Genomic DNA, 27,525 nt, shown 5'->3' with positions numbered 1-27,525 from the left:
TCATCAGCTTCCAGGTGTGCTCTTACGGGGTCATGATCTCCACTGAGTGGTCGGTGCCAGGGCAGGCGGTCATTAGTCAGTGTAGCTGGTCCTGAGGCCGCCAAGGCACCGTTTGCCTGGTTTTGCTGCTTTTCTAGGCCTGGAGCTGAAATAATGAGGCTTAGATGTTGTCTTTAGAGAGGCAAGCATCTAACCAGTGACATGAAAGATCAGGGGTTCAAACCATGTGACCAGTGCTGTGCTGGGGGAGGAAGGCCTACCCTGGAGACAAGGTGCTTCTCTCCCTAGTTTTGCCCCTTCCTAGGCATCCGGGGCTTTCTGCCCTGGTGAGTTTCCATACCTGGCCCATTGTCCTTGCTCTGGGGGTCTAACTTTTTGTAGTCAGAAAAGTATATATAATACTTTTCCCAACTTCAAATCCTGCTCGCCCTGTCGTTCTGCATGGGATTAGGTTTGCATTTAAGGGGGTTTTCATTGTTTTTATAAAAGGCTTTTTCCCAACAGCATCTTCCTTGGACAAGGAAGAGGTGAAAGTTGATGCATTTTTAAGAACCAAAACTCTCCAGCTTCCTGTGTTCACCTGTTTGCAGCTCAGCCATTCTGAGTGTAGCTGCTGGTTTCCCATTTTCCTCCCTAAGAGCATTTCCCTGCTCTTTTCCAAGAGGTTGAATCCGTAAGTCAGGCTTTCCTCCCAGTTCTCTCCAGTGAAAGCATTTTCCCAATTGCTCTTGCCATTGACTCTTAGAAATTGTTTTTGAAAAGAGCCTGTATTTCTTCCCCCTGAGTTTTTAAAACAAAGATTTCGAACACTGGGTGAAGCTGCTGGTGAGAGGACTGAGCTGGAAGGAGCTGCCGGGTCCATGAGAGTACTCTCTCATTTCCCTGATGAGGAATCGGGCTCAGGTGAGGGTTTGCACGTGGTTCCCGGGGAGCTAACACCTCCACCTGCACGGCTTCCCGCTGTGGGCCTGGGTATCGCGGTGTCTGGAGCTGGGCCGCCCTGAGCTCTGGGGAGAGGCTGTGACAGGAGCTGGTGGAGGAACAGGAACAGTCCCAGGGAGGTGACAAAGGGGAACAGAGGAGCCTTGCTCTCCGGTAAGATCTCTGTCCTGACGCTGCCAGGGGCCTTGGAATGTAGACCTGAAGTCACTCTTCAGTGATAAAGAAACAGTGCTGCCCTGCGTGTACCTATGTGTACCAAGCCATTTGCTTTTTGGACAGTCATGTTCATTAGAATGATTAGTTAGGCAGTGGCTCTCAGTCTTTTTAATGCCATGACCCTTTAATACAGTTCCTCATGTTGTGGTGACCCCCCACCATAAAATTATTTTCGTTCCTACTTCATAACTGTAATTTTGCTACTGTTATGAATCATAATGTAAGTATCTGTGTTTTCCGATGGTCTTAGGTGACCCTACTAGCGGTTTTCAACCTGTGGATTGTGACCATCGGAAAACACAGATATTTACATTATATGTAATTTTGCTTCTGTTAATGAGTTGTAATATAAATATCTGTGTTTTCTGATGGTCTTAGGCTCTACAGCACAGGTTGAGAACCGCTAGCAGGGTCACCTAAGACCAGGGGAAAACACAGATGTTTACATTACGATTCATAGCAGTAGCAACATTATAGTAATGAAGCAACAATGAAAATAATTTTAATGTTGGGGGTCACCACAACATGAGGAACTGTATTAAAGAGTCGCGGCATTAAAAAGGTTGAGAACCACTGAGTTAGAGTATATCAGATAGAATGAGTTCTTATATTTCCAATGATAATTTAATGTTTGATGAAGAGGGAGCAGTAATGAATATCCAATCAAGATATTTATAGGGAAATAATAGCTAGTTATTTGTTACTATAAAAAGAAATTCTTAAATGCAATATTAATTAGTATACTTTACGTTTTCAGACATTTCCAAATTATTTCTAGATCCTTTCTCTGTGTCTAATTTATTATCTTTTTTCAATGTGCAGGGTGTAAGAAGTTTGAAGCTCACCTATTTTGAACCTCGGTATATCCTGGTGCTACCCTTGAACAAGAAAAAATATGAGGGACACCTGCGGAGGAAAGGGCTCTTCAGCCGTGTAGAGATTGATTTTGCTGTCTCCAGGGTGGACCATTATATTAAAATTAATCAGAAATCTCCAGGATTTTTTGATGCTGTGATCAATGCAGGTTGGTAACTTGCAGCAGAGTTTTTATTTCTGAAGATCTCCCGGGGGTGGGGGTGGGGGTGGGGGGTGGGGGAATCTGCTTCACGGTATATTGTTATTGTTGGCTGAGTGCAGTTACTTGTGGTTGTAGGACTGTGGCTGTTTTCTTGTTGGCTCCCTGCCAGGAGTTGTCCTCAGTCCCAGGGTTATTCCCAGGTCCTGTCCATGTCGTGGGCCATCCTAGAACGTTGCCCACCACAATATTCATAAACTTAAATGGAGCTAAAAAATTGTTACCGTCCACAGTTGCCAATTGACTATGTTGATAGGATTCTGGTGCTTTAAAGTACACTCTCTCGTTTGCTCCAGATGATATGGATGCTGCCTACCAACAGCTGAGTCAGCTAGTTCAGGAGTACCTTGGATTGGGCGAGGACACGGCCCCAGGTTTGGCTCCACCTGCAGGTACAGTGCTAGCCATTTGGTGCCTGAATTTGTGTGTGAGGAGAGAAAAACAAATCTTTGAGTAGTTGAATACTTACCAACCAGGCTCAAGCTGCGTGTAACTCCTTAATCCCCACACTTCCTCTGGGGCCATCCTCCCCACAGACGGGGCCGAGCTGAGTGAGCCCCCTGGGCCCGTACCTTTGCTTGTCTTGGTGGCCACCGGGGAACCCAGAGGGCTGCCCTTCAGGGAGGTGCGGGGCAGAGCCTGGGAAGCTGGCAGCACACCAGGCGTGGGCAGCCTCACGGGTCCGAACGCAGCTTTCCAGAGGCGTGGCTCCCATGGGGTCCCTCGAGATGGTGTTCTGCGTGGCAGGCTTGTATTTACTGCTGTTTCAGTCCAAGAGGCTTCTCTGCATTGCCTTAGCCCTCAAAAAGTTGCACCACAGAGTGTAATGGAAGAGCGTGGGTCAGACCCTGGCCCTGCCGCTCCTTTGGGCAAGCTGCTTCTGTTCTGAGCTTCAGGCTATTGCCTTCTAAATGGATTTAATGCTCCCCACTGTCTCCTGGGTCCTGTGTGAGCAGCAGTGATGTAGGGTATGTGAGTGCATCTCCTCGGAATCTAGGATTCTAAAGTTAGAATTTTAGAACCTGAGTCATTTGAAATACATTTATAAGGTTCCCCCAGATCTACCTCACACCACTAGAATGACTACTATAAAACACACACACACACACACACACACACACACACACACAAATGTTGGCATGGATGTAAAGAAATTGGGAATGTAAAAATGGTATAGCTGCTCTGAAAACAGTATGGTGGTTCCTCGAAAAATTAAAAATAGAATTACCTAGAAATTAAAAATAGGGAAGGGGGGAGTAGAAAAGGAAAAAAATAGAATTACCTTGAAACCCAGCAATTCCACTTCTGCATATGTGTCCCCAAAGAACCGAAAGCGAGACATGAACTGATATTTGCACGCCCGTGGTCATAGCAGCATTGCTCACAACAGCCAAAACTGGGAAGCTACCCAATGTCCATGGAAGGATGAATGGATAAACAAATGTGGTGTATGCATCCAATGGGACACTATTCTTCCTTAAAAAACACACAAAGCAATTCTGACACATGCTATAGCATAGATAAACCTTGAGAACATCATGCTAAGTGAAATAAGCCAGACACAAGAACACAAATACTATATGATTCCGCATATACGAGGCGAACTCCTTAAAGACAGGAAGTAGAAGATCGATGGCCGGAGGGCTAGGAGAGCTAGCGGGACAGGGTTTCCTTTCCCCAAGAGGAAGGGAGTTCTGCAGTCAGGTGGTGGTGATGGTTGCACAACACTGTGAGTGTACCTAACGCCAATGAATTGTGCTCCCTAAATATGGTTAACATGGTGAATTTCATGTGACGAGTTGTTTTACCACCATAATAATAAAAACAGAAGGTTCCCTCCAATGGGCGGAACCACATTCACATGTTGCTCACTGTGAAAAGCCAACTGGAGACTTTGCTGCTGTGTGGATGCCCACAGCTTGGTGTACACGTGGTTTCTAGCCCCTGTGACTCTGACCAGGTTGGACAGAGCCAGTGCATCCTGCCAGGCGGGGGCAGGCTGGGACCCCGAGTCCACCAGCTACACTGGCTGTGCTGTTCTGTAACTTCATCCTCTCCCCAGGTCCGGGGCCCCGGGTGTTCCAGAATGCGGGCAGGTGAAACTGCTACCTCCCTACTGATAATGATAGATTCCCTACCTACACAGGTCTCTTAGAGGCAAGTAAGGAGAGGACCATCTACCCTCTGAAGGGCCCCTGAGGAGGGTGTGCCCTGTGAGAAACAGGCATGGGCAGAGGAGTGGAGGGGGGTTCAGTCCACAGTCCCGGGCGTCGGTGTGTTTGCGTCAGGCTGCGGCTCTTTAGCACCTGTGTCCGCTCTCCCCCTCCGCTGACCCCCCAATCCCCAGCAGTGCAGTCTATCTAATGAGGCCTCCGTAGCTTGGTGGAAGTTTCTCTTGAGGAAATCGGGCTCCCTTTGCTTTAAATCCTTGCCGACCCAGCAGCCTTCTCCTGATCTTTAATTTGGTCCCCTGGGTGGACCTGTCCCGGTGGGGGCTGTCCCTTACGTTAGAACACCCTGCCCCATCCCTGAGCCAGGCCCATCTCCCACTGTAAATTAATAAATTGGTGTTCTGGCTTTTAAATCAGCCCCTTGTGGGTTTGGATAAACATGAGTCAGTCCCCTAAGTAACAGAGGAAAGTGTGCTTCTGGGTGCTCTGAGTGATGGTGCCTGTGCAGGACTCTGCCTCTGACTCAACAGCCCGGGGGAGGGAGGGGAAGGACCATAAGGGGGTGGGGGTGTCTATCTCCATTGTTTCTTATTCTGCAACTGCCAGAAACTCTGACTGTTGCGTGCAGTTGCTGTTTAGGAAATTAATAGACCAGATAATGTGTGCATAGGAAAATGAACTCCCATTTTTAAAGGCATAATAAAACTTCATTTTTTTGCACCAATTAGGTTAGCCCTGCGTGACTTAATGAAAAGTATGAATTATAGAATTTGTAAATTCTCAGATCTTTTAATAACTGAAATAGGGCCATCCAGTTATTGACTAATAGAATTCCATCTTTGGAAAAGCAGATGGGAGTGTTTGTGATTAATATATCAAATCACTAAACCGAACAGCTCTTGTTTTTCTTGCTGGTTTAGTATTTTAGAATATAATATGTTTTTCTTAAGGCATCACATACCTTCTTATTTATACAGTTAATTTGTTGGGGAAGTTTTTTTTTTTAATTTCTCAGTTGATGGTTTAAGGATGACTTTGACTTTTTTGTGGAGCCTAAACATTATTCAAGTGAGGATTAAGAAATTCTCGTTAACATTGTCCACATTCTAAGCTTTTATAGCCTCTGTAGTGGTCCAAGGGCTCTGAGATTCACAGCTGGGAAGTATTGCCAAGGCTCCCTGAGGGGGCGGGGCCAGGTGTTTACAGGCTCCCTGAGGGGCGGGGCCAGGTGTTTACAGGCTCCCTGAGGGGCGGGGCCAGGTGTTTACAGGCTCCCTGAGGGGCGGGGCCAGGTGTTTACAGGCTCCCTGAGGGGCGGGGCCAGGTGTTTACAGGCTCACTAGCAGTGTTTCCCAACCTTCTCTCATGATGAGAATCACCTGGTGGAGTTGTTAAAACACAGATTCCTGAATCCCAACTAAGAAGTGCTAAACTAGAATTTTTGGGAACATATAGGTAAAATTGTATACTTAACTAGTGCTCTAAGACAGATTTTATATACAGAGCACTAAGTTAGGTATGCAATTTTACCTATATGTTCTCAAAAATTCTAGTTTAGCACTTCTTAGTTGGGATTCAGGAATCTGTGTTTTAACAACTCCACCAGGTGATTCTCATCATGAGAGAAGGTTGGGAAACACTGCACTAGAGGGAGGTGCACCACAGCTACCACCAGGTGAAGGTCAGGACTTCATCAGGGTCACGGCCACAGGCTCTGCAGGGTCTCACCTGTTTGGCACTCTGATGTTAATTATATAGAATAGTTTAGGTATATCTATATAAGTATTTATATTATTTATATAAACAAAATTTGATAATTTCAGTATAGTGGAATATTTTATATTTTTTATATATAACTGAGCTATCAAAGGTAAGAAAGTGAAATAATAAATATAAGATCCTGTCAAAGACAGTTTTGTTTGAGCAGTTAGAAACTGGACTAAAAGTAGGAATTCTTGATTTTGTATTCTCAATGTCACTAATAATAATTAATTTAGAGAAATCACTTAAACCCCCATTTCTTTTTTAAAATGTAATATTATATGGAACACTGTTAGAATCCAGTCTTTGGAGCTGAGATGCCCAGCTGGTTAGAGCATCCATATTACATGTTAGTGCACACAGGAACCTGATGGCCAACGGCATTCTTTTCACAGAAACAGGGATCCTGTATCAATGCATACTGGAAATTATTCCCAAATATTTGATGTTATAATAGCCTAGAGGCCCGGTGCATGGATTCATGTACTGGTGGGGTCCCTTGGCCAAGCCTGCAGAGGTCAGGCCAAAACCAACAGTCCAACATCCCTGAGGGGTCCCGGAGTGCAAGAGGACACGCTGCGCCGAAACCGGTTTGGCTCAGTGGATAGAGCGTCGGTCTGTGGACGGAAGGGTCCCAGGTTCGATTCCGGTCAAGGGCATGTACATTGGTTGCGGGCACATCCCTAGTAGGGGGTGTGCAGGAGGCAGCTGGTCGATGTTTCTCTCTCATCGATGTTTCTAGCTCTCTATCCCCCTCTCTTCCACTCTGTAAAAAATCAATAAAATATATTTAAAAAAAAAAAAAGAAGAGGACACGCTGCAAAGTTGCTGTCACTTGGCGGCTCCTATGTTGAGCATTTGCCCCTGGTGATCAGTGCATATCATAGCTACCACCTAGTCAGCTGGTTGGCCAATAGCTTAGGCTTTTATATAGATAGATTATTTTATTCCTGGTAGTTCTATGTTGTTTATTTGTAACCAAGAATGTAGTTTTAATTCCTTTTCTTAGACAATGAGAGTGGCACAAAGTGGTAGAAGTAAGCCCCAGGTTGTCAATCCTGAGCTGAGAGCAGGCCCGTCAGCCTGGCCCCAGAAAGCTAAACCTGAAGCACGGGAGAGACTAACTGAATTTTTGTTCCATGAAAGTATAAAATGGTGACTTTAGGTACAGAGTAATTATAAACACTTGAAATCTTTAGACCTACCATTAATTAAAAGTATGTATCAATTAAAGTGCATAGTTATCTTATTTTTTTCCTATAGCAATACAGGTAAATATTTTCAAACTATGAAGACCAAAAAAAGCCAAGTAAACAATATAGTTTCTGTAAAATTAGGAAAAACTCACTTTATTCACAATTTAGTATAAGGGATACCTTTACCTTTCATGTGTCTCCATACAGCCCATTTCTGGAATAGTCAGTGCTTCCATTAAAGCTTTTCTTTTCATTTCTTCATTTTTAATTATTTTAGAGAAAGAGAGGAAGGGAGAGAAAGAGAAACATCAATTTGTTGCTCCACTTATTTATGCATGCATTGATTGAGTCTTGTATGTGCCCTGACCAGGGATCAAACCCACAACCTTGGTGTACTGGGATGCCAACTGAGCTGCGTAACCAATTGAGTTACCCAACCAGGCTCTAGCAAAGCTTTTTAAAGAGCTGATCCAACTTCCACCCTGCATCCTCGCTTATAGAGATCATAAAATGAAATTATATTTACAAGCCATTAGTCAGAATTCTGACTGATGGTGGAGGAAATGGATGATGGCGATGAGCAAACAGGGGAAATGATCAATTTGCCAGTCCATAAAGTGGTGCCTTTATCTCTAATAATAACGAGAATGGCATCATTTGGCAAATTACATGAACAGTTAAGCTGTGGAAGTCGGGGGAAATCCTGTATGTCTGATTGCAGGAAACCAGGAAGACTTAAAGAACCTCAGCATTGGGTTTCACTCTTCTTTTGTTTTCTAGATTTGTATGTGATAAAAAAATAATAATAATAAATAAATAAATAACATAAAATGTGCCATTTTAACTATTTTAAGTATACAACTTAGTGTCATTAATTATACTCACAAGGTTGCCTAACCATCACCACTACCTGTTTTCAAAATGTTCCATCACCGCAAACAGAAATTCTGTATCCATTAAGTAATAACTTCTCCCCGGCCTTGGAATTTGCCTGTTCTAGGTATTTTCACTGTTACTATATTTGGTTTTAACCTGTTTCTTAACTAAATTTGTGTTCTAATGTATAAGCGATGTAAACTCGGGAGATAACAATGATAAACAGGGCATCCCCCCAAAAACCCTACCAAGAGGCAAGCTCTTCCCTGTCCCCACCCCCTTCCACAGAGATGTGTGGTTTGAGGGGTTGCAGAGGGTGCAAACCTATACTACCTGGAGAAGCCCAAGCTCATTTTTGTGTGGGAGAGGGGATGGCAGCTAAGAGCCGGCTTCACTCTGGGGACAGCCCATCCTGAGACCAATTCGGGGGCCTGATTTGTTTGGTCTCCCCCAATGTGAGCTGTTTCTTCAGGGCTGTTCTAGGCTGTGCTGCCTGAGTGATAGCATGACAGAGCCATGTCCTTAGATGGGCTTCAAGTGCTATATAGGGACACAAGACAATAGCAGGGCTTTTATCATAAGCAGTGCTTATTGGGGTGATGGTGTCCCTGAGACTGTGAGACCCAAGTCACTCAGAGAACTTGCTGTCATAGTGAACAAAGGAAACGGTCCCCCTCTGCAGCATTGCCGTTGCAGTGGCCTCTGCGAGCCTTTATACAAAACATCTATGCCTATTGTTGAAAGCATTACACATCTTCCCCCCCCCCCCTTTTTCCCCATTGGTCCCTCCACCCTGCACCCATACCCACTCTAGGTCTCCGCCACAATCTTATCTGTGTCCATGGACTATGCATATCTTATATAATAAAAGGCTATTATGCAAGTCAACCAAACAGTAGAATGACCAGTCATTATGATACGCACTGATCACCAGGGGACAGATGCTCAATGCAGGAGCTGCCCCCTGGTAGTCAGTGCGCTCCCACAGGGGGAGCACTGCTCAGCCGGAAACCAGGCTCACCAGCAGGCTCATGGCTGGTGAGCACAGTGGCATGGTAGGAGCCTCTCCCGCCGCCAAGGCAGGGCTAAGGAGCAGCGAGCCCGGCTTCTAGCTGAGCAGCACTCATGCTCCCTGTGTGGAGCAGGCCTAAGCCGGCAGGCGGATATCCCCCAAGGGATCCTGGACTGCGAGAGGGTGCAGGCCAGGCTGAGGAACCGCCCTCTCTTTCCCAGTGCATGAATGTCATGCACCTGGCCTCTAGCATGTATATAAGTTCCCCAGTTAATTTCTCGCCACCCAGCATTCCCTCTGAGATTTGTCAATCTGTTCCATGCTTCTGTGTCTCTGGCTCTATTTTGTTCATTAGATTCCAAATATGAGTAAGATAATGTGATGCTTATTTTGCTTAATATAATACTCTTCAGGTCCCTCCAAGGTACCTGTCTCAAAGGGTATGAGATCCTTCTTTCTTACAGCTGTGTAGTATTCTATGGTATAAATGTACCACAACTTTTTTATCCACTCATCTACCGAAGGGCACTTGGTCTGTTTCTAGATCTTAGCTATTGTAAATTGTGCTGCTATGAGCATCGGGGTGCATACGTTCTTTTTTATTGGTGTTTTGGGTTTCTCAGAATATATTCCTAGAAGTGGGATCACTGGGTCAAATAGCAGTTCCATATTTAATTTTTTGAGGAAATTCCATACTGTTTTCCAGTCTGCATTCCCACCAGCAGTGTCCTAGAGTTCCCTTTTCTCCACATCCTTGCCAGCACTTGTCATTTGTTTATTTTTTAGTAATAGCCATCTGACAGCTGTGAGGTGAGACCTCATTGTTTTAATTTGCATTGCTGATGATCATTAACTTTGAGCATTTTTTCATGTCTCTGGGCCATCTGTATGTCACTTTGGAGAAGTGTCTGTTTAGGTCCTTTGCCCATTTTTTAATTGGATTGTTGTCTTCCTTTTGTTAAATTGTATGAGCTCCTTATATATTTTGGAAATTAAGCCCTTATCAGATGTATCATTTGCAAATATGTTCTCCCATACAGTGGGCTCCCTCTTCATTTTGTTGATGCTTTCTTTTTCTGTGCAAAAGCTTTTTATTTTAATGTAGTCCCATTTGCTTATTTTCTCCTATTTCCCTTGCTCTACGAGATGTATTGGCAAACGTATTGCTACAAGAAATGTCTGAGATTTTGCTGCCTATGGTTTCTTCCAAGATTTTATGGCTTCACGACTTTTAAGTTTTTAATCCATTTTGAGTTTATTCTTGTGTATGGTGTAAGTTGATGGTTTAGTTTTACTTTTTTTTTTTTTTTTTTTTTTTTTGCATGTACTAGTATCCAATTTTTCCAACACTATTTATTGAAAAGACTGCCATTACTCCACTATATGCTTTTGCCTTCTTTGTCAAATATTAACTGAGTGTAATGGCTTGGGTCGATTTCTGTGGTCTCTATTCTATTCCATTGACCTATATGCCTGTTCTTCTGCCAGATACTACGCTGTTTTGAGTACAGTAGCTTTGCGGTTTAACTTGATATCTGGTGTTGTGATCTCTCAACTTTGTTCTTCTTTCTCAAGATTCCTGCAGCTATTCAGGGTCTTTTATGGTTCCATATTAATTTTTGGAGCATTTGTTATAGATCTGCCATTGATATTTTAACAGGGGTTGCATGGAAAATATAGATTGCTTTGGGTAGTTTGGACATTTTAATGATGTTGATTCTACCAATTCATAAACATGGTATATTCTTCCACTTGTTTGTATTTTTATCTCTTTTTTTCAATGACCTGTAATTTTCTGAGTACAGGTTGTTTATCTCCTTAGTTAAATTTATTCCTAATATCTTGGAGTGGTAAATGGGATTATTTTTTAGTCCCTCTTTCTGAGAGTACATTATTGGTATATAAAAATGCCATCAATTTCTGAATGTTAATTTTGTATCCTGCTACATTGCTGAGTTCATTTACTAAGTCTAGTCATTTTTTGGTGGATATTTTTTTGGTGAGTTTTCTGTGTACAGTATCATGCCATCTACAAATGAGAGTTCTACTTCCTCCTTTCCAGTTTGGATGCCTTTTATGTTTCCTTCTCACCTGATTGCTGTGGTGAGGACTTCCAGTGCTCTCTCTATATATAAAAGCCTAATATGCAAAGTGTCTCCCCGGGAGTTTGACCAAGTGGGAGTTTGATCACTCTGACCACCGGGGGCAGCACGGAATGAAAGAAGGCCCCGGCCGGCAACTAATAGTCACCAGGGACCATGCCTGTGCACGAATTTCATGCACTGGGCCTCTCGTGTTGAATAAGAGTGGTGAAAGCAGACATTCTTCTCTTGCTCCTGTACTTAGGGAAAATGGTTTAATTTTTGCCCACTACTGAGTATGACGTTGGTTGTAGGTTTGTCATATATGGCCTTCATTATCTTGAGGTATGATCCTGCTATTCCCACTTTGCTGAGAGGTTTTTATCACAAAAGGGTGTTGTATTTTGGTGAATACTTTTTCTGTGTCCATTGAAATGATCATGTGATTATTTTCTTTTTGTCTTTCATTTTATTTATGTGATGTGTCACGTTTATTGAGAGCCATTTTGGATGCCAGGGAAGTCTCAGAGGAAAAAGGGTAGCCCAGAGGTGAGGTAGGGTAGCAACCTGAATGGGGGATCCTTGGTAGCAGCACCTCTGAGCCACCGTGCCTTAGGGTTCCCTGGGATCTTAGGGTTCTCCCTCCTTCTTCCACCCGGCACTTGTTTCCTGAGTGCTGTGGAGCTTCATGCACCTGCTGGGAGTGGTGAGCTGGCGTGCCTCCCACAGAGCTCAGTGTCTCTGAGGATCTGCCAGTAAACAAGGAAACTGTGCGGGGGGGGGGGGGGGGGGACACACACACGACTTTGTTCGGCTTAGATGCCCATCTCCCAGTTCCTGCCCCTGAGAGCAGCCTGGGCCTGCAAGGTGGGGAAATGTAAATCTCATTCACTTAGCAAATGTTCTCGCCACTCTCAGACCTGTATCCATTTTGGTTCTGTGAGTAACCTCTTTATGTTCATTCATTAAACTGCATGTTTTCATGTTGACTAAGGTTGTTCTGAACTCCATTAACTGAGAGAATTCTGGACACTTAGTAGCCCCAGGAGAAGGGATGGCTGTATTCTTCTATATGTGCCATCTCATGCTTCCCAAGGGCCTGGGGGCAGCAAAGGGAAAGTTATTTTTTTTTTTGTGATTAACTTGTGAAGAGAGTCTTCGCTGATGTCTTTTTATATCAAAGCAGGAGACCCCTCACACAAGAAGATGCCCTCCGGGGTCCCAGCACACCTGGTCCCCTCCCCCCGGCGCCTGGCAAAACTGCAGGCAGACGGCCTGGCAGCAGAGCTTCTTTCTGTGGGGCAGGTCCCTGAAAACCAGAGCCAGGAGCTGAGTCCGGGGGGAGCCACCCCTCAGGGAGAGCCTTATCTCTGTGATCATGTCGGTGCTGAGGCTCCTGCGACTCTGAGCATCCCCCTGGAGGCCCAGGCCACAACCCCAAACCAGGAGGCCGATGCACCACAGCCAGCTCTTTCTTCAACAAGAACCACCACAAAGCCCCCTGAAGACGAGGCCGGGGCATCCGAGCCGGTAGCAGGGGAAGCCGGGCAGGGGCCCCCTCGGCTCCCCGACCCACCTCCAGCCCCCAGCCCTCCGCCAGACCAGAATGAGGAGTCGGGGGAGGCCGAGGCGGCTCCCGCCAACCTGCCCTCGCCCGAACCTCCACAGGGGCCTGGCCCGACACCCCTCGGCCCTCAGAGAAGCCAGGCTGAGGACACTGAGTCAGCCCATCTGCCACCAGGCAGTTCCCATCATGATCCCCCAGGACAGCCGTCCGACCCTGAAGGAGCTCTGATGCTCCAACCATCTTCTCCGGGAGATTCTCAACAACCCCTGGAGGAGGGGGCCCCAGAGGCAGAAGTCAGGGTCAGCACTCCTTTCCCAGGACCAGCGCACCCCCAAGATCCAGGAAACGGCAAGCAGCCCCAGGACAGGGAAGACCCAACGGCTCTGCTTTCCAGAAGCCGGCTGGCCCCCAGCAGGCTGCCCCGGCCACGGGTTCTCGCTCCCCTTCAGAGCCCGAGGCCCTCACCCCTACTCCCCGCAGCCCGCCCAGCCGCAGATCAACCCAGGACGCCCTCTCCGAGGCCTCCACCAGCTCAGGAAGGGGACCCCGGCAAGCTTCCTCTCATCAGCCCCCCAAATTCCAAACCACCACCACCACACCTGAGTCCCCATCCGGGGCACAGTCCTCAGCATGTCCAAGAGGAGAACGTCAGGGAGGTGAAACTCCCTCTGATCAGCCCCCCGGTCCAGGAGCACACACCCCAGCCTGCCCCTGACCTGCCCCAGGAAGAGGAGGCCCCGGGGGTTAGGCTCCCTCGCCTTCCCACGCCCCTGCCTCAGAGCCGGGGTGCCCGTCCTCAGGCAAGGCCTGCCAAGGAGAGGCAAGCACCCCAAGGTGGCCGCTCCTCCAGCAAGAAGAGTCCGGATATGCAGGCCTCACCCCCACACCGAGAGCCTGTGCAGCAAGCAGTAGCGAGGAAAAAAAAACTTCCTACCCAGAGAGAGACAACTAGAGGGCCAGCTCACCTGACAACGGTGCCGCCCTGAAGCCACCAGACAGCCTTGCAGCCGGACTCCCAGAGCAGACCCACCGGCCCAGAGACCACCGCCCCCCTAGCCTCAGCCCTCCCCGGAACCCTCAGAGGAGCCAGAAAAGCAGAGCCCACCCCCCCAGAGACTCCTGAGCCACCCCATGCTGAGCCAGCGCCTGGGGATCCCGGTTACAGGAACAGGAACGGGGAAAGTACAGCATTCGAGAAAAGCCAACCTCCCCCCAAATGACCTGCTTCAGAAGGCAGCTATGTCCAAAAAAGGGCCTTCTTTGAAAAGAGAGCGTGCTGGAGGGTGATCTCAAGAAAATATCGCCCTCAGGCGGTGATCGGCCCACCCGGGAGGGTCCGCTGGCCCACAGGAGAGCTCCCCAGCATGCAGAGTCCACTGCGGGCAGCCCTGCCTCCCAGGGGCGTCCCGGGAGAAAAGAAGAGGCTCATCACAGGGAAAGGTCTCAGAAGGGAGAGCCGGTGTCAGACCTCCCCAAGCAGACGGCTCGGCCCCCACCCCACAGCCTGCCCCAGGGACCAGCGAGACCAGAGAGAGCTCTGTCCAAGGGGACGATGCTTCCAGGCAGCAAGCCAATGAGAAATACCCCCCAAAACACGAAGGGGCATCATACAGAAGCTCTGCTGCACCCCAGAACCCAGTGTCTGCTGAGGAGCAGGGTGGCCGGCAGGAGAGGCTGTGAGCAAGGGGCAGCCAGAACACCAAGGTTTAGCAGTGCCGGTGCCCGAAGAAGTGCTGACCCAGGACCAGGACGGAGAGCGTGGCAGGGGCATTGAGTTCACACCCAACTTCCCTTTGCAACCTGAGTCATTCAAGGAGGGCCCGCCTGCACTGCCCAGTCCAGCCACTGGGTTCTTAGAAGACAGCCAGTCTTTGCCCTTGGGTGCCGCTTTTGTGGTTGGTTATTGCAGCCTGGAAGAGCAGCCCTTATAAAGAAAGACACCAGCCGGCAATGCCCCCCTTCCCTCGCCAGCCGACAGCACTGGGCGTGGAGAAGGTGTCAGCAGGAGCCCTGGTGTCCAGACACACATGAGCCCAACAGGAGTCAGCTTGGGGGAGGCGGTGCTGGGTTGCCATTAGTTTTGTTGTATTCCGAAGAAAAACTGCTTTTAGATTGGAACACTCTCCTGCCTCCTACATTATTGAGGGTTCGGAAGTAGGAACCCCCAGGAACGAAGCCTCTGCAGTGTGGGGGTCTTGGTCTCTCCCAAATGCACGGTCGACGTGTGGGGACCTTCTGAAGGCCAGAGGACACATCTCCTGGCACATGACCCTGTGATGCAACATTTCAGATCCTGTTGGGACGTACTGCTTTAAACTTCTGTTTGAAGTGTGTTTCAAAATGAATACCTGCCTCCTTCTCTGAATAGGAGCCTCTTGTCAATTAGCTCACGCCTTCATTATGCCCAACCATCTGGTTGAATCCATTAAAAGAATTGGGGGGTGGGGATCAGGCAGGGATTCAGATGAATTGGTTTTCATGTATTCAGACCATCAGGATTCTTTTGCTGGCCAGTGACAGTTGTCCAACCCAAGCCAGCTTATGTGACTTTCTTAGACAGGAGTGGAACATCTCACACAACCAAACGGTGGGGAGGGTAGAGATGCAGGGATTGGGAACCAGCTGATGAACATAATCTGGGCTCTTGTCATCTGCATGTTTTTGTTATCTGCTGATTCTTACCTCCTGGACTCTCATCACCTCCTGGACTCTCGTCAGTTCTCCTCTCCGTTTTCTCCTCCGTGTTGCCTTTATTCTCTTTGATACCAGTTTCTGCACATGGCAGGGAACTTGGCCACTAACATCTCTCAAATTTTACATCTCACCTCATCAAACAACTGGCAGTTCAAGAGTTCCTTGATCATCAGGTTTTTTAAAGGTTGAGGAAAAGACTCTGGCCCAGCTTGGGTCAGGCTCATTCTTAAACCAGTCTACTCTGTCGTATTTAGACCTACCCATGGTGCCCACTCCTGGCGTGTGTGGAGTCTGCATTCCCAGAAAGAGAATATTGTGAGCAAAGCAACCAACCCAAGATTCAACTCTGAAAAAGTTACAAGATACTGAATGCTTATTATACTGAGTATATAGTGGCAGGCTAAGTTGTGTTTGGCATTCTGCATGTTAAAGTGTAATTGATGACTAAATACCTGTATAAATGAGTCTTATCTTACACAAAAAGTATGTATCCACAAAATGGAATGTAGTATGTCAAATGGTATTTCAATGGCAGTAGAGGAAATTGATGTATTTTTTTCTAAATATTTTTTATTGATTTGAAAAAGAAAGGATGGGTGAGGGAGAAAGAGAAAGAGAAACATTGTTGAGAGAGAAACATCAAGATCAATCATCTGCCTCCTGTACTCCCCCTGCTGGGGATCAAGCTGGCAACCTGGGCATGTGCCCTGAGTGGGAATTGAACCAGTGACCTCTTGGTTCATGGGTTGATGCTCAACCACTGAGCTACACTGGCCGGGCAAGAAATTGTTATTTTTAAATTGATGATGCAGCTGTCCTCTTGTAAAACTAAAAGCCTGTGTTATATTGGTAATTGCCCTTTGACTTATCTGGTTTGTCCGAAATGAGAGTAAGAAGGTGAATTTTAAACATATAACTTATTTTTATTATGTTACTTTATTTAATAAGCATTGATTGAGTCCCTCCTATGTGCCAGACACTGATAGTTGCTACATACAATGAGATGATGAGGACACTATAGGTGGTGCACGTCAGCAGAGGAGACCCTTAGGGTTCGTTACAGCACACGTGACTTGGGCAGCTGGAGGCCCCGCAGAATCTAGGCTAAGTTCAACGTCATGTAGGCAAGAAAATTGTTCACCAACTTTTCCAGAATGTCATAGGATACCAAAAGGGCACTGAATTCCACCTGGGATGTGAAGATTGAATCAGGAAACATTGCCAAGGGGAAGTGGTCCTTCAGCTAAGTCCCCAAGGTTGCGGAATTAGCAGACTGACGGGGGAGAGAGGAAGTTTCTCAGAAGAGCAAGCAGCATACACCTGACACATAGTAATACTGATATTAGTGTTATTAATTGTAAGCAGCAAAAAAAAAATTTTTAAAGAACTTAAAATTTTATTTTTCAATTACTCTTTACATTATTTTGTAGTAGCTTCAGGTGTACAGCATAGTGGTCAGTACTTTACAAAATGTACCTCTGATATTTCCAGTACCCACCTGACTACATACTTGGTTATTACAATATTATTCCTTGTGCTATACTTTACATCCTGTGACTGTTGTGTAACCACCAATCTGTACTTCTTAATCTCTTCACCTTTTTCATACAGTCCCCAGACCCCCTCCCCTCTGGCAGCCATCAGTTTGTTTGCTATATCTATATGTCCGTTTCTATTTTATATGTTCATTTATTTTATTCTTTAGATTTCACATGTAAGTGAAATAATATGTATTTGTCTTTCTCTGTCTTACTTATTAGCATAATACCCTGTTAGGTGCAACCATGCTGTCACAAATGATAAGATTTTATTCTTTTTATGGCCAAGTAATATTCCATTGTGCTTGGGTACCACAACTTTTTTTATCTACTCATCTGTTGATGAGCACCTGAGTTGTTTCCATATCTAAAAACAAAATTTTAAAGCAGCATTTTATCATTAATCAGAATAGGACAATAATGGTCAAACTAGGTGTAAATATTTGGCAAATGGGATACTCGTCTCTGCAAATCCTTTTAAAAACGTTGACAACCTTGACTGTGGTTCAGAAAAATATTACTTAGCCCAAGAGATTCCTTCATGGGCCTTCATAGGCAGCAATGAAACTCGTGGTGCATACAGAAAAGCCTCCTGAAGTAGCTCCTGGCACATAGGACATGCTCAATTGGTGTTACCTATTACTTTTACTATTATTTACTTACCGATCAAATCAAAGGCACTTATGTTTTATGTTTCGAATGGCAGATGCTGTCAAGTTATTTGACTCGGGAATAAACTACCAGGTAGGGGGCATTTGTTTTCTTTCTCTTGTGGGTGACACAGACTGGCTTCTACATGCTACCAACTCTAAAGACCACTAGTTTCCAAAGAGAAAAAATAGAAAAAGTGGAAAAGGGGGGTGGGGGGGGCAGAAAGCCTTTGTTAGAGGAATTGACCAGTGAAACGTCTTTGAAAGAATTGTTTTTGAAGACTGAGCCCTTGTCAAGCGAAGACCACACTCACCCCAGAAGTGGGGCATTGAGTTGGATGAAAATCACATCAGAACTCGAGTTATCAAACAACATTGATCAAAGGAGGAGAAACTTGAGTGTGTATTCAGCTCCTCAAAGTTTCTAGCCTTTTTCCTGCCAATCATCACTACCCTTCTCTTTTCCCTTTCCCAAATTCTGCACACATCTAGATCTTATGTATCATGTTTCGCCTCTTGAAATTTACCTGTACTGTATGGTATTGCCTTCAAGATGTCAATGCATTACTGCATAATAAACTCATCCATTTTAAAGAACTGAAATTCAGGGTGCTTTTATTCTGTGTTTTAGTTAGGACATTCTGAATACAGTGTCCAAACATTGAACCCTTAGTTCAACTCTCCTGAAGGCATTCCAGGTCCAAGGCTTCTACTTCAATGAAGGATGAAGTTCAGCAGCAAGAAACCTTTGTTGTACCTCACCTGTCTGTGAGAATACACCTTCACACACTTGCCTTTGTCCTGATGTAGAGGGTGTCCTCTGTTTAAATAGCTGATTATTCCTTTGATTAGACACCCAAGAATAAAGTACTTTATTGTTACAATAGTTTAATTGGTAAATTCATTTTACCATACAGAACATGAGCATTATTACTGTATTTCCTTGGACTTGTATGGAAGCTCTCTACTTTAAAAGCTTATTTTACTATGGAAAATTATTATGGATATGATGTAAAATGAATATTTTTCTACTTGTTATAATTTATTTCTTATAAGCACAGGTATGCAAGACCTTGAAGATTTAATTCTGCCCTAAAAAAATAGATTCTTTTGGTGCCTTCAGCTTTGTGATAACACTTCCTAATGAGCAGCTTTTCCCTTAATTTTCCACTACAAATTATGTAACTGTCCTACTAAAAATAAACATTTTTAATTGTATAGCGGAGTTTTGCTCTTCGTTTGGTCCTTTTTATGGTTACATATTTCAGCATTGAGACTCTTTTGTAAGGATTTTATAGGTATTTACATTTTATATAAGTATGCATATTTAATCATGGTAGATATAAATTACTCGTTAGTTAAAAAATTGCACATGGTATTTTTTTTTTTTTTTTACCTAATGTTAGTATAACCTCACTATTACCAAAATAAACATTTTTTAAAAAGCTCCAGTTGATTGGGGGGGGGGGGGGAGTGAACAATATGGAAAATATGAAAATCATCTGACTGAGTAGTTTTGTCTTAAAAATAAGGGCTATTTCCAAGCCATACATTTCCAAGTGTCTTCAAAGAAAAACTCTAGTGTGGATTCACTTTTTGCAGTGCTTTATTTAAATGGTTGAAAATTTGTATTTAGCCCTGCTGGTATGACTTGATGGTTGAGCGTTGACCCATAAACCAGGAGATTGTGGTTTGATTCCCAGTCAGGGCACATGCCCGGCTTGTGGGCTTGATCCCCTGTGGGGGGCGTGCAGGAGACAGCCTATCTATAATTCTCTCTAATTACTGATGTTTCAATATCTCCCTTTTCTCTGAAATTAATTAAAAATGTAAACTTATATTTAAAATTGTTAAATTTCTTGTTTTTGGACAAGAGAGTGTCTTGGTTATTTTGCTATATATATATATATATATATATATATATATATATATATATCATTAATATAGAAATATTGGTTTTTAAAATAGTGATTTTTTTTTTTGTTTTCAAAATACAATTGATTCTTGAACAACACATGGGTTAAGGGGCACTAGTTTCCTGTATGGTCGAAAAATATGTAACTTCTTATTCCCCAAAAGCTTAGCTACTAAGCCTACTATAGAACAGAAGTCTTACTGATGACATAAACAGTTGATTCACACATATTTTGTATGTCATATGTATTACATACTAATAAAGTAAGCTAGATAAAAGGAAATGTTATTAAGAAATCATAAGGAAAATATACTTAGTGTATTTATTGAAAAAATACACATATAAGTGGACCCATAAGCTCCAATCTGTATTTTTCAAGGGTCAACTGTATTCACAATTTGACTCCCAGATTCTAATTTTATTACTAGTTATTGACATGGATATGGGCCTGAAGTATTAGGTCATCAGCATCTTTTATTTTCTACTTTCTTTTATGGAATAAAAGGCCTTGTTTAGTCTGCATGATGATTTGATATTAAATACACACACAAATGTTTTATTCTTAGTAACATTGCTTCTACTGCATTTATTACTTAGGTTGGATTCTATGCTTATTCTTTTAAATGGTTTAGATAAATATTATTTTCTTTCACTTGACTGCAAGAGGATATAATTCTAACTAAAAGGTCTAATCTATTTAGAATTAATTTGAGATGTAGTTACAGATATTTCATTTATATTTTCCTGCATATGGTAATGGTACAAATCCATAAAATAACTTTAAAATTTGTCATGCATCATTAAATTCACTTATAAGGAGGTGTTTAAATTTAGCTTATATAGGAAGAACTTGGTATTTTTGTGTACTATTGTATAAAGTAATTTTTATCTTTTTAATGTTGCCTCAAGGTTGACTTTAACTTAGGTACTTTGAATAAGATCCCATTAAGAAACTTTGTTTTAGGGTATTATAGCATTGGGAATTATGGTGCTTGTTTTTAATTAATTTATTTTTTAATCCTCCCCTGAGAATATTTTTCCATTGATTTTTTCACCAAGTGGAAGGGAAGGGGAGAGACAGAGAAACTTCAATGTGAGAGAGACACATCTATTGGTTCCCTCCCACGTGTGCCCTGACCGGGCCTGGAATTGAGCCTACAACCCAGTTATGTGCCCTTCACCAAAATCCAACCCAAGACCCTTCACTCTAACCACTGAGCAAAACCGACTAGAGCTGATGTGTTTTTTAAATTGAGAAATAGAATCTCTTGTCCATTGATGTATTCAGACTTTAGAAACTATATTAAGAACTGTATAAAACTGTTTATTATAGGAGTCCAAGTCATTAAAGTGGTGGCATTACAATGCAGTTAATAGTGATCTTTACCCAGAATGTTTTGTTGGTGAGAAACCATTAAAACATTAAAATGTTAGAATTATAAATGCATTGTATCATCACATAGAGCTTGGCTTGCTTACACTATAGTACAAATGACTTATGTCTCAGAAAGAAACAAGGAACCCTGACACAAATGCTATATTTTGAAAAAATGTGAATATATATATATATATATATATATATATATATATATACAAACACACACACAGTGTGTGTGTTTCCATAGAAATTATTTCAATGAATATAGCTTCTATTTAAATTTTATCTTTTTTCAAATTATCTGAGCTCTTTTCCACAATGCTCTATTCTTATAGTCCCATTAACAGGACCGGGCTTTTGCTCTGTCCAAATGGCTCAGTAGGCATGTCATCCTAGACCCTAGAAGGCTGCGAGTTTGATTCCCAGGCAGGGCACATATCTAGGTCCCAAGTTCAATTTCAGGTCAAGGAGCCTGTGGGAGGCAACCCATCAATTTTTTCTCTCTCACACTGATGTTTCTCTCTCCCTTCTCTCTAAAATCCACAATAAATAACAAATAACTCTCAATGAGGATTTTTTTTTTTAAAGGATAAAGGGTTTTTGTGTTTGTTTGTTTTTTAATGAGCACAGACTCCATCTTAGTTTTCCTTGCTTCAGCCCGCCTGGATTCCTTAATTCAGTGTGTGAAGCATGCTTCCGGGTGCTTTAGACACACCCTCTCTCTGCCCTCGAAGCTTCTGCCCCAGATACTTGAAATGCCCTTCTTCTTCATACTTTGAACCATTGTCCAGACTAAACATTAGGCTGTTGTGTTTGGGCAAATCCAGATATAAGACATTTCCCTCACTTCGGAAAGTTCCTTTATCCTATTTTGTGCCTTTTATTTTAAACTTTGGTGTGTGTTTTCTCCCTATCAGATGTTAAGAGACCTTCACGGAAAGTTAAAAAACCTGCTGTTTCATGTGATGTTATGGATTCTACAGACAGAAACTTCTTCATGAGATTATGGACCAAATTTTCAACCAAAAAGACACCAGTGGTAAGGAGGACTAGATGGGGTGAAGCCACAACTGGTTACATAGTGTCAGACAAAAGTAGGGCTTGATATTTGCAGGCTAATAAGTTTCACCAAAATTATTCTCTGACTGGTGTCACATAAAGACAAGGGTATTTTTTTTTTTTTTTTTTTGCCTCTTTCTGCATCTCTAATAGTAGACATCGCTTCTAAAAATAGAATGTTCGGTGTAGAGTTTATGAGTGCCTTTCCCCTAGGCTCCTGGTCAAAACCCTAAGACTCAGCTCTCCTGTTTAGCAAGAACAGGAACGCACAATAGAACCAAGGTTGTAAAATGCGCATTTCCCAGGGAGACTTGCTGTGCTGTTGGGATGTAATGTTGGCGTTCTTGTGCTGAGTGGTCAGAGTGAGTCCACTCAGAGTGCATGCGTTATTACAGAGCAGCATCTAAACCGGCCAGGTCCCCGAGACCCTGCCCCGTTCTCGGAGAACTCTGAGAAGTCGGTCTATGGGATGCAGGACTGGCACTGCGTTCCAGTTAGGTAGTGCTCGCTTTTCGTTTGTGATAGTTTGCACGTGATGATCTGGGAACGCGGAGAGACCTCAGTCATTGCAGTGGCAGCTGTGGAGGCGACGGAACTTTCGCTTTGGTTGTCAGCGCCTTGGATGTGTTTCCGTAGCCCAGCCTGTTCTCAACAAACAATTGCATCACCTTCTGAAGTCAGGCCCATAAGCAGTGGTCAAAAGAATCAGGCTGGCCGGGACCGGTTTGGCTCAGTGGATAGAGCGTCGGCCTGCGGACTGAAAGGTCCCAGGTTTGATTCCGGGCAAGGGCATGTACCTTGGTTGCGGGCACATCCCCAGTGGGTGGTGTGCAGGAGGCAGCTGATCGATGACTCTCTCTCATTGATGTTACTAACTCTCTATCCCTCTCTCTTCCTCTCTGTACAAAATCAATAAAATATATATATTTTTTAAAAAGAATCAGGCTGGCTCCTGCAGGTGAAAAGTATCAGGCAAACCTACCTCAGAACTCACCCTGTGTACGTAAGGTCTGTCAGGCTCACCCCTTCCTTCTAACATTCCTACTCTTTCCACGTGCATAGTTTGTAGATACATGTATGTCAGGTGTGAATGCAAAACAAGGAGGCTGCTTTTGTCTGTGTCTTAAGGAAACCATTCTATTCCTTGGGAGTCATGTCATAACTGGTTGGGCAAGTGTACATTTGTGTGTGCGTGCGTGTGTGTGTGTGTGTGTGTGAGAGAGAGAGAGAGAGAGAGAGAGAGAGAGAGAGAGAGAGAGAGAGAGCATGTGTGTGCATGTGCATTTTTAGTCTGCCTTGATTCTCTTATAAGTCATTTATCTGCCATGGATGCCATATTCTCTTCGTGAAGTAAAGCTAGTAGCATCTACCTTACAAAGTTCTCATATCAAATGCTTATGGAATTTTTTTCTAAATTGTTGACCATAAAACAAATGTTAACTGTTGTTATGGTGATAGTGGTTGGCGGGGAGGGCAGAAAGGGGCAGGCCCTCAGCTGTTGTTCGCCTGAAGCATACACACTGTTTGTTACATGTCAGTTACATAAAGAGGTGATTGATGTAAATTTAGGAAACAAGTGCATTTGACAGGATTATTAGATACGATGTCAATATTAAAAAATAAATTAGATTTTTATGTAATGGCAATATTTATTACCTTCTCCATCCCCTTCCTTCCTCTACTCTTCTCCTTCCCCTTCTTTTCCTCTCACTCATTCATCTATCTCTGCCCATCCTGGGTGTGTGCAGTTCCTACCATGCAGGCCAGTCTGGGTTGGCTTTTCAGTACAGCACAGGTACGTGCTGAGCAGGCTCTCTTCTTGACACTAGAACAAGATGGACCTGGTGCCTGTCCTTATGGAAGGTTGGTCTGGTAGTGACACCCTCCGGTCTCCTCTCAAGGGTAGGGTGAGGCAGTGTATCTATAGCTTTTCTACTACTTCCTTCTTTCTCCTCCTCCTGAGGACATATTCATTGATTTTTAGACCGAGGAGAAGGGGGAGGGGGAGGGAGGGAGGGAGGGAGGGAGGGAGAGAGGGAGGGAGGGAGGGAGAGAGAGAGAGAGAGAAAGAGAGATTTAGTTGCCTCCAACCAACAAAGCCGCCCAGCGAGGGCCTGCCTCGGTTTTATAAGTAGAAAATGGGCTAATGGAGCATGGGGAACCTCAATCTTACTGACTCCTGACATACTGACAGCTGTTTTTTGTCCCTTGTATCTAAGATCACTGGGTGTTTAGCACCCAACTAACTCGTCTTTCTTAGAAAGAAACTTCCAAGAGTAGTATTCTTTGTTCTTCAAGTCTGGGAAAAAAAAAAATTGTTAGCATCACTTTTCTTGTTACTCCAATAGTTTATCAACATACAGTGCTTTCTAGGCAAATGACCATAATATAGATTTAAGTAATGTAATGAAGTACTCCATTTCCTCATTCCTTGCTTATACAATCTTCTGTTGCTTTATTTCTTCTTCAAAGCTTAAATTTCCAATTTACTTTTCTGAATGACTCCCAAAGCACATTAATTTGAATATCTCTGAAAGATTCTTTGGAAAACTATAAACATAATTTTAATCAGCCTTATTTCTTAAACAGAATTTTCTTTTTAGGTGTGAGTTAAAAACGCACAGCTCCTTTTCTTGCTGCTGCAAACAGCATATAACAAGCATGTACAGTGGGAAGTGCTTTTGAATGACACTCACCTGTGCAGCCATGTTCTCGTGTTGTACTTATCAGATATCACTGTGCTCACTGGCCCTCTCTGCGGGCAACCCAACCCCCTCCACATGGCTGGCTCCCGGAGAGCACCCGTGGGGGTTATGATGGCTTATGCAGACTTCTTGCTCTGGAATTACTGTGACTGGGTCTTTGCCTTCTGGAACTAGCTTGATTGTCTGGATTTCAACTGTATCTGTTTCTTCCACACGTTCCTCTGACCTCCTTAGGGGACACCCTTACTGTGGAGCAGGCCAAGTTACCCCAAGCCAGTTCTTTAGAAAAAAAAATGCTGAATGACCAATTCATTCAAAGCCAACTTGGCACATTCGTGTGTGAGGCAGATAAGGCGGCACGTTTTATAAAGTTCCCAGTGACCAGCGGGTCTGTGGCGGCAAAATATTGGGCGCCTACATCTATTTGGTACTACTTCCTTTCAGAGCAGTGAGGAGGTCAGCCCAGGGAGCTCATCCAAGATGACACAGCTTCAGAGAGGCTATTTTGACTCCAAAAGAAAAGCACTTTCTTCTCCTCCAGTGCGTTTTCCGGGGCACAGAGCTCAGGGCCGTGTTTGTCAGCCCGGGTAACGTAGAAGGAAATGCTTCTCTGACCGGCCTCCCGGTTGCCAAGTGGGATGGCTCATACAAGATCAGCCGTCCAAGCGCTTTTTTAAAGACAAAAGCTGGTGACCTATTAACTGTAAGATACCATTTATGGTATTGATTTATGCACATCATATTGAAGGGTATCCACCACGGCATCTTTTGTCCTTATGGAAATTTATTGTACCTTTGGCCAGTGAGGGCCTCTTCAGGTTACTCCTGTGTCCTTGTCACGTGACTCCTACGATATTCTCTGCTCTTTTGCTCGCTACCCATCCCCTTGGGGTGGTCACTGTTTCTAGGCCTCTTTTGTGGATAGATAAAATCATTCATGAGTTCAAGTTAACATTTCCAATTCAGGCTCAAGACTTCAAGATTTTTATCTGTCTTCTTCTCTACCACATACTATATTTTTTTCTGCCACATTGAGAATCCTGATTCTGAAAGACAGAAGATGATAAAATTATAATATGTCATTACATTTTTTTTTTATTTTTATGCCTATTACACACAGAAGAGTCTCAGAATAACAATACTAATATTACCAGCACCCAATATTTTTTTATTATGTTATAGCTGCACTGTTAGAGTATATTGTCATTATACACCTGCTCCCCTTTAACTTTCATTTTGTCTTAGATCTCAAATCTGTAGATACGTACCTAGTAATACTCATTATTAGAACTTAGGTAAATGTCTCTCTAGCAGTTTTGTTACCTAAGTTAATTCTGTAGTAGATACAGAAAAGGCAATGGTAACAGTATTTCCTGAACTCTTTTAACAGTCTGTTATTGTACTAAGGTTTTGATTATCCTTTTCCTTGTTTTGGTTTACTCTACAAGGACCCTTATGGTTTATGTGTTAGTTCTTCTTTGTTTATCTTAAATATGTGTCTTTTTCTCTTGAATCCTTTATTATTTTATTTATTTATTTATTTATTTATTTATTTATTTATATTTAGTTTAAAATCTCTCCATTTACTTTCTACTTAAGACTTATTTGTTGTGCTCATTCCCTCCTATAGCCTTTCTAGTTTAGTTATTTTCCTAAGGTGATTTCCCCCCTTATTTCTAAGTCTTTCCTGAGTTCTGTCACCTCATTTCTGAGTTTGTAACATTGTAATTTATTTGTTCCCGTTAGGTGTTGTGTCACTGTCTTATGCCTTTTAGTTTATTTTGATATAGTGGAATGTGGATTTTACCTGTTTTATGAGCAAGCTTTCATCGTATGTAGAGGTGTTATCCTACTTCTTGCCTCTTTTTTCTTATAATAACTTTGGGGGTTGACCAGAAAATTTCTCATTTTTATGTGAAATTCGTTTTCTCAAGCTTTTAGGTTTCTTCAAAGAGTGATAAAATATAAAGGACGTCCTTCTCGAGATTCCCTGCTTCTGCTTCCCTCTCCCACTTTGGTATAGTGCTTTGTCTTTCCTTTGTCTCTATTGACTCTGTCCAGATAATTTTATTCCATTCCCACAGCTTTCCTTCAGCGTGAGGCCCCCTTAGAAGGGGAACCCCAGTAGGTCAGTTTCAAGAATTCACAGTTGACCCAGCTCCTTTCGGAACTTACTGTGGACCCTTTCTCTTGCTGCTACTGGAGTGGAACAACCCCTCCCGTGTTTCAGCTGAGGCTCCCACATTCTCCGCCTGTGCTGTCCCGTGAATACCTTAGAGCTATTTTGGAGGTCCTCCTGCTCTCAGTTCTTTTAGTCACTGTCCTGTCCTTCCTTCGGCCTCCTCTTGGAAATCGGTACTATGCTGTCTTGGAGGCTATTACTGCTTGTATTTGGAACTTGAGGGGATGATACCTTGTCAACTTGTTTTCTTACACATGTCTTGAAACATCTTTTTATTTTACTATATGGTTTCTATATCTGCTTTCATACGGGGATTCTGGAAGATCCACTACCACTGCCATTGTCCCAGTCGTGATATAATTAAAAGAAGCATCAATATAGGGGGGAAACAAGGATGGTATGGAGTGAAATCACAATAGAAATGCATATACAAGTATAGAATGACTCGGGGAAGAAGAATAAATTAACATGAGAGTAGGGCAGCATATTTGGGAAATACGTAGTAAT

At 43.6% G+C, this 27,525-nt stretch overlaps 2 protein-coding genes across 2 annotated transcripts in view; both read left to right on the top strand.

Annotated features, from left to right (window-relative positions):
- The window catches only part of LOC311628947 (leucine-rich repeat and guanylate kinase domain-containing protein-like), a 90,104-nt gene that overhangs the window by 51,061 nt on the left and 11,518 nt on the right, over nucleotides 1–27,525 (top strand). Inside the window, exons 14-16 of the mRNA XM_084896575.1 lie at nucleotides 1,981–2,182; nucleotides 2,530–2,625; nucleotides 21,990–22,111. Of these exons, the coding sequence (XP_084752701.1) occupies nucleotides 1,981–2,182; nucleotides 2,530–2,625; nucleotides 21,990–22,111 (420 nt within the window). The remainder of the gene's footprint in view (nucleotides 1–1,980; nucleotides 2,183–2,529; nucleotides 2,626–21,989; nucleotides 22,112–27,525) is intronic.
- LOC311629299 (uncharacterized protein) lies at nucleotides 12,495–14,116 on the top strand (the record flags this gene model as incomplete). Its single annotated transcript, XM_084897282.1, has 1 exon — nucleotides 12,495–14,116. One exon carries the CDS (start codon nucleotides 12,495–12,497, stop codon nucleotides 13,881–13,883), a length of 1,389 nt encoding a protein of 462 aa, XP_084753408.1. The 3' UTR covers nucleotides 13,884–14,116.

This window comes from Pipistrellus hanaki (assembly GCF_964339955.1).
Source record: "Pipistrellus hanaki genome assembly, chromosome: 10".
Classification (NCBI taxonomy): domain Eukaryota; kingdom Metazoa; phylum Chordata; class Mammalia; order Chiroptera; family Vespertilionidae; genus Pipistrellus; species Pipistrellus hanaki.
The sequence above is the reverse complement of the archived record's forward strand: the minus strand, read 5'-3'. Positions and strand labels throughout refer to the sequence as shown.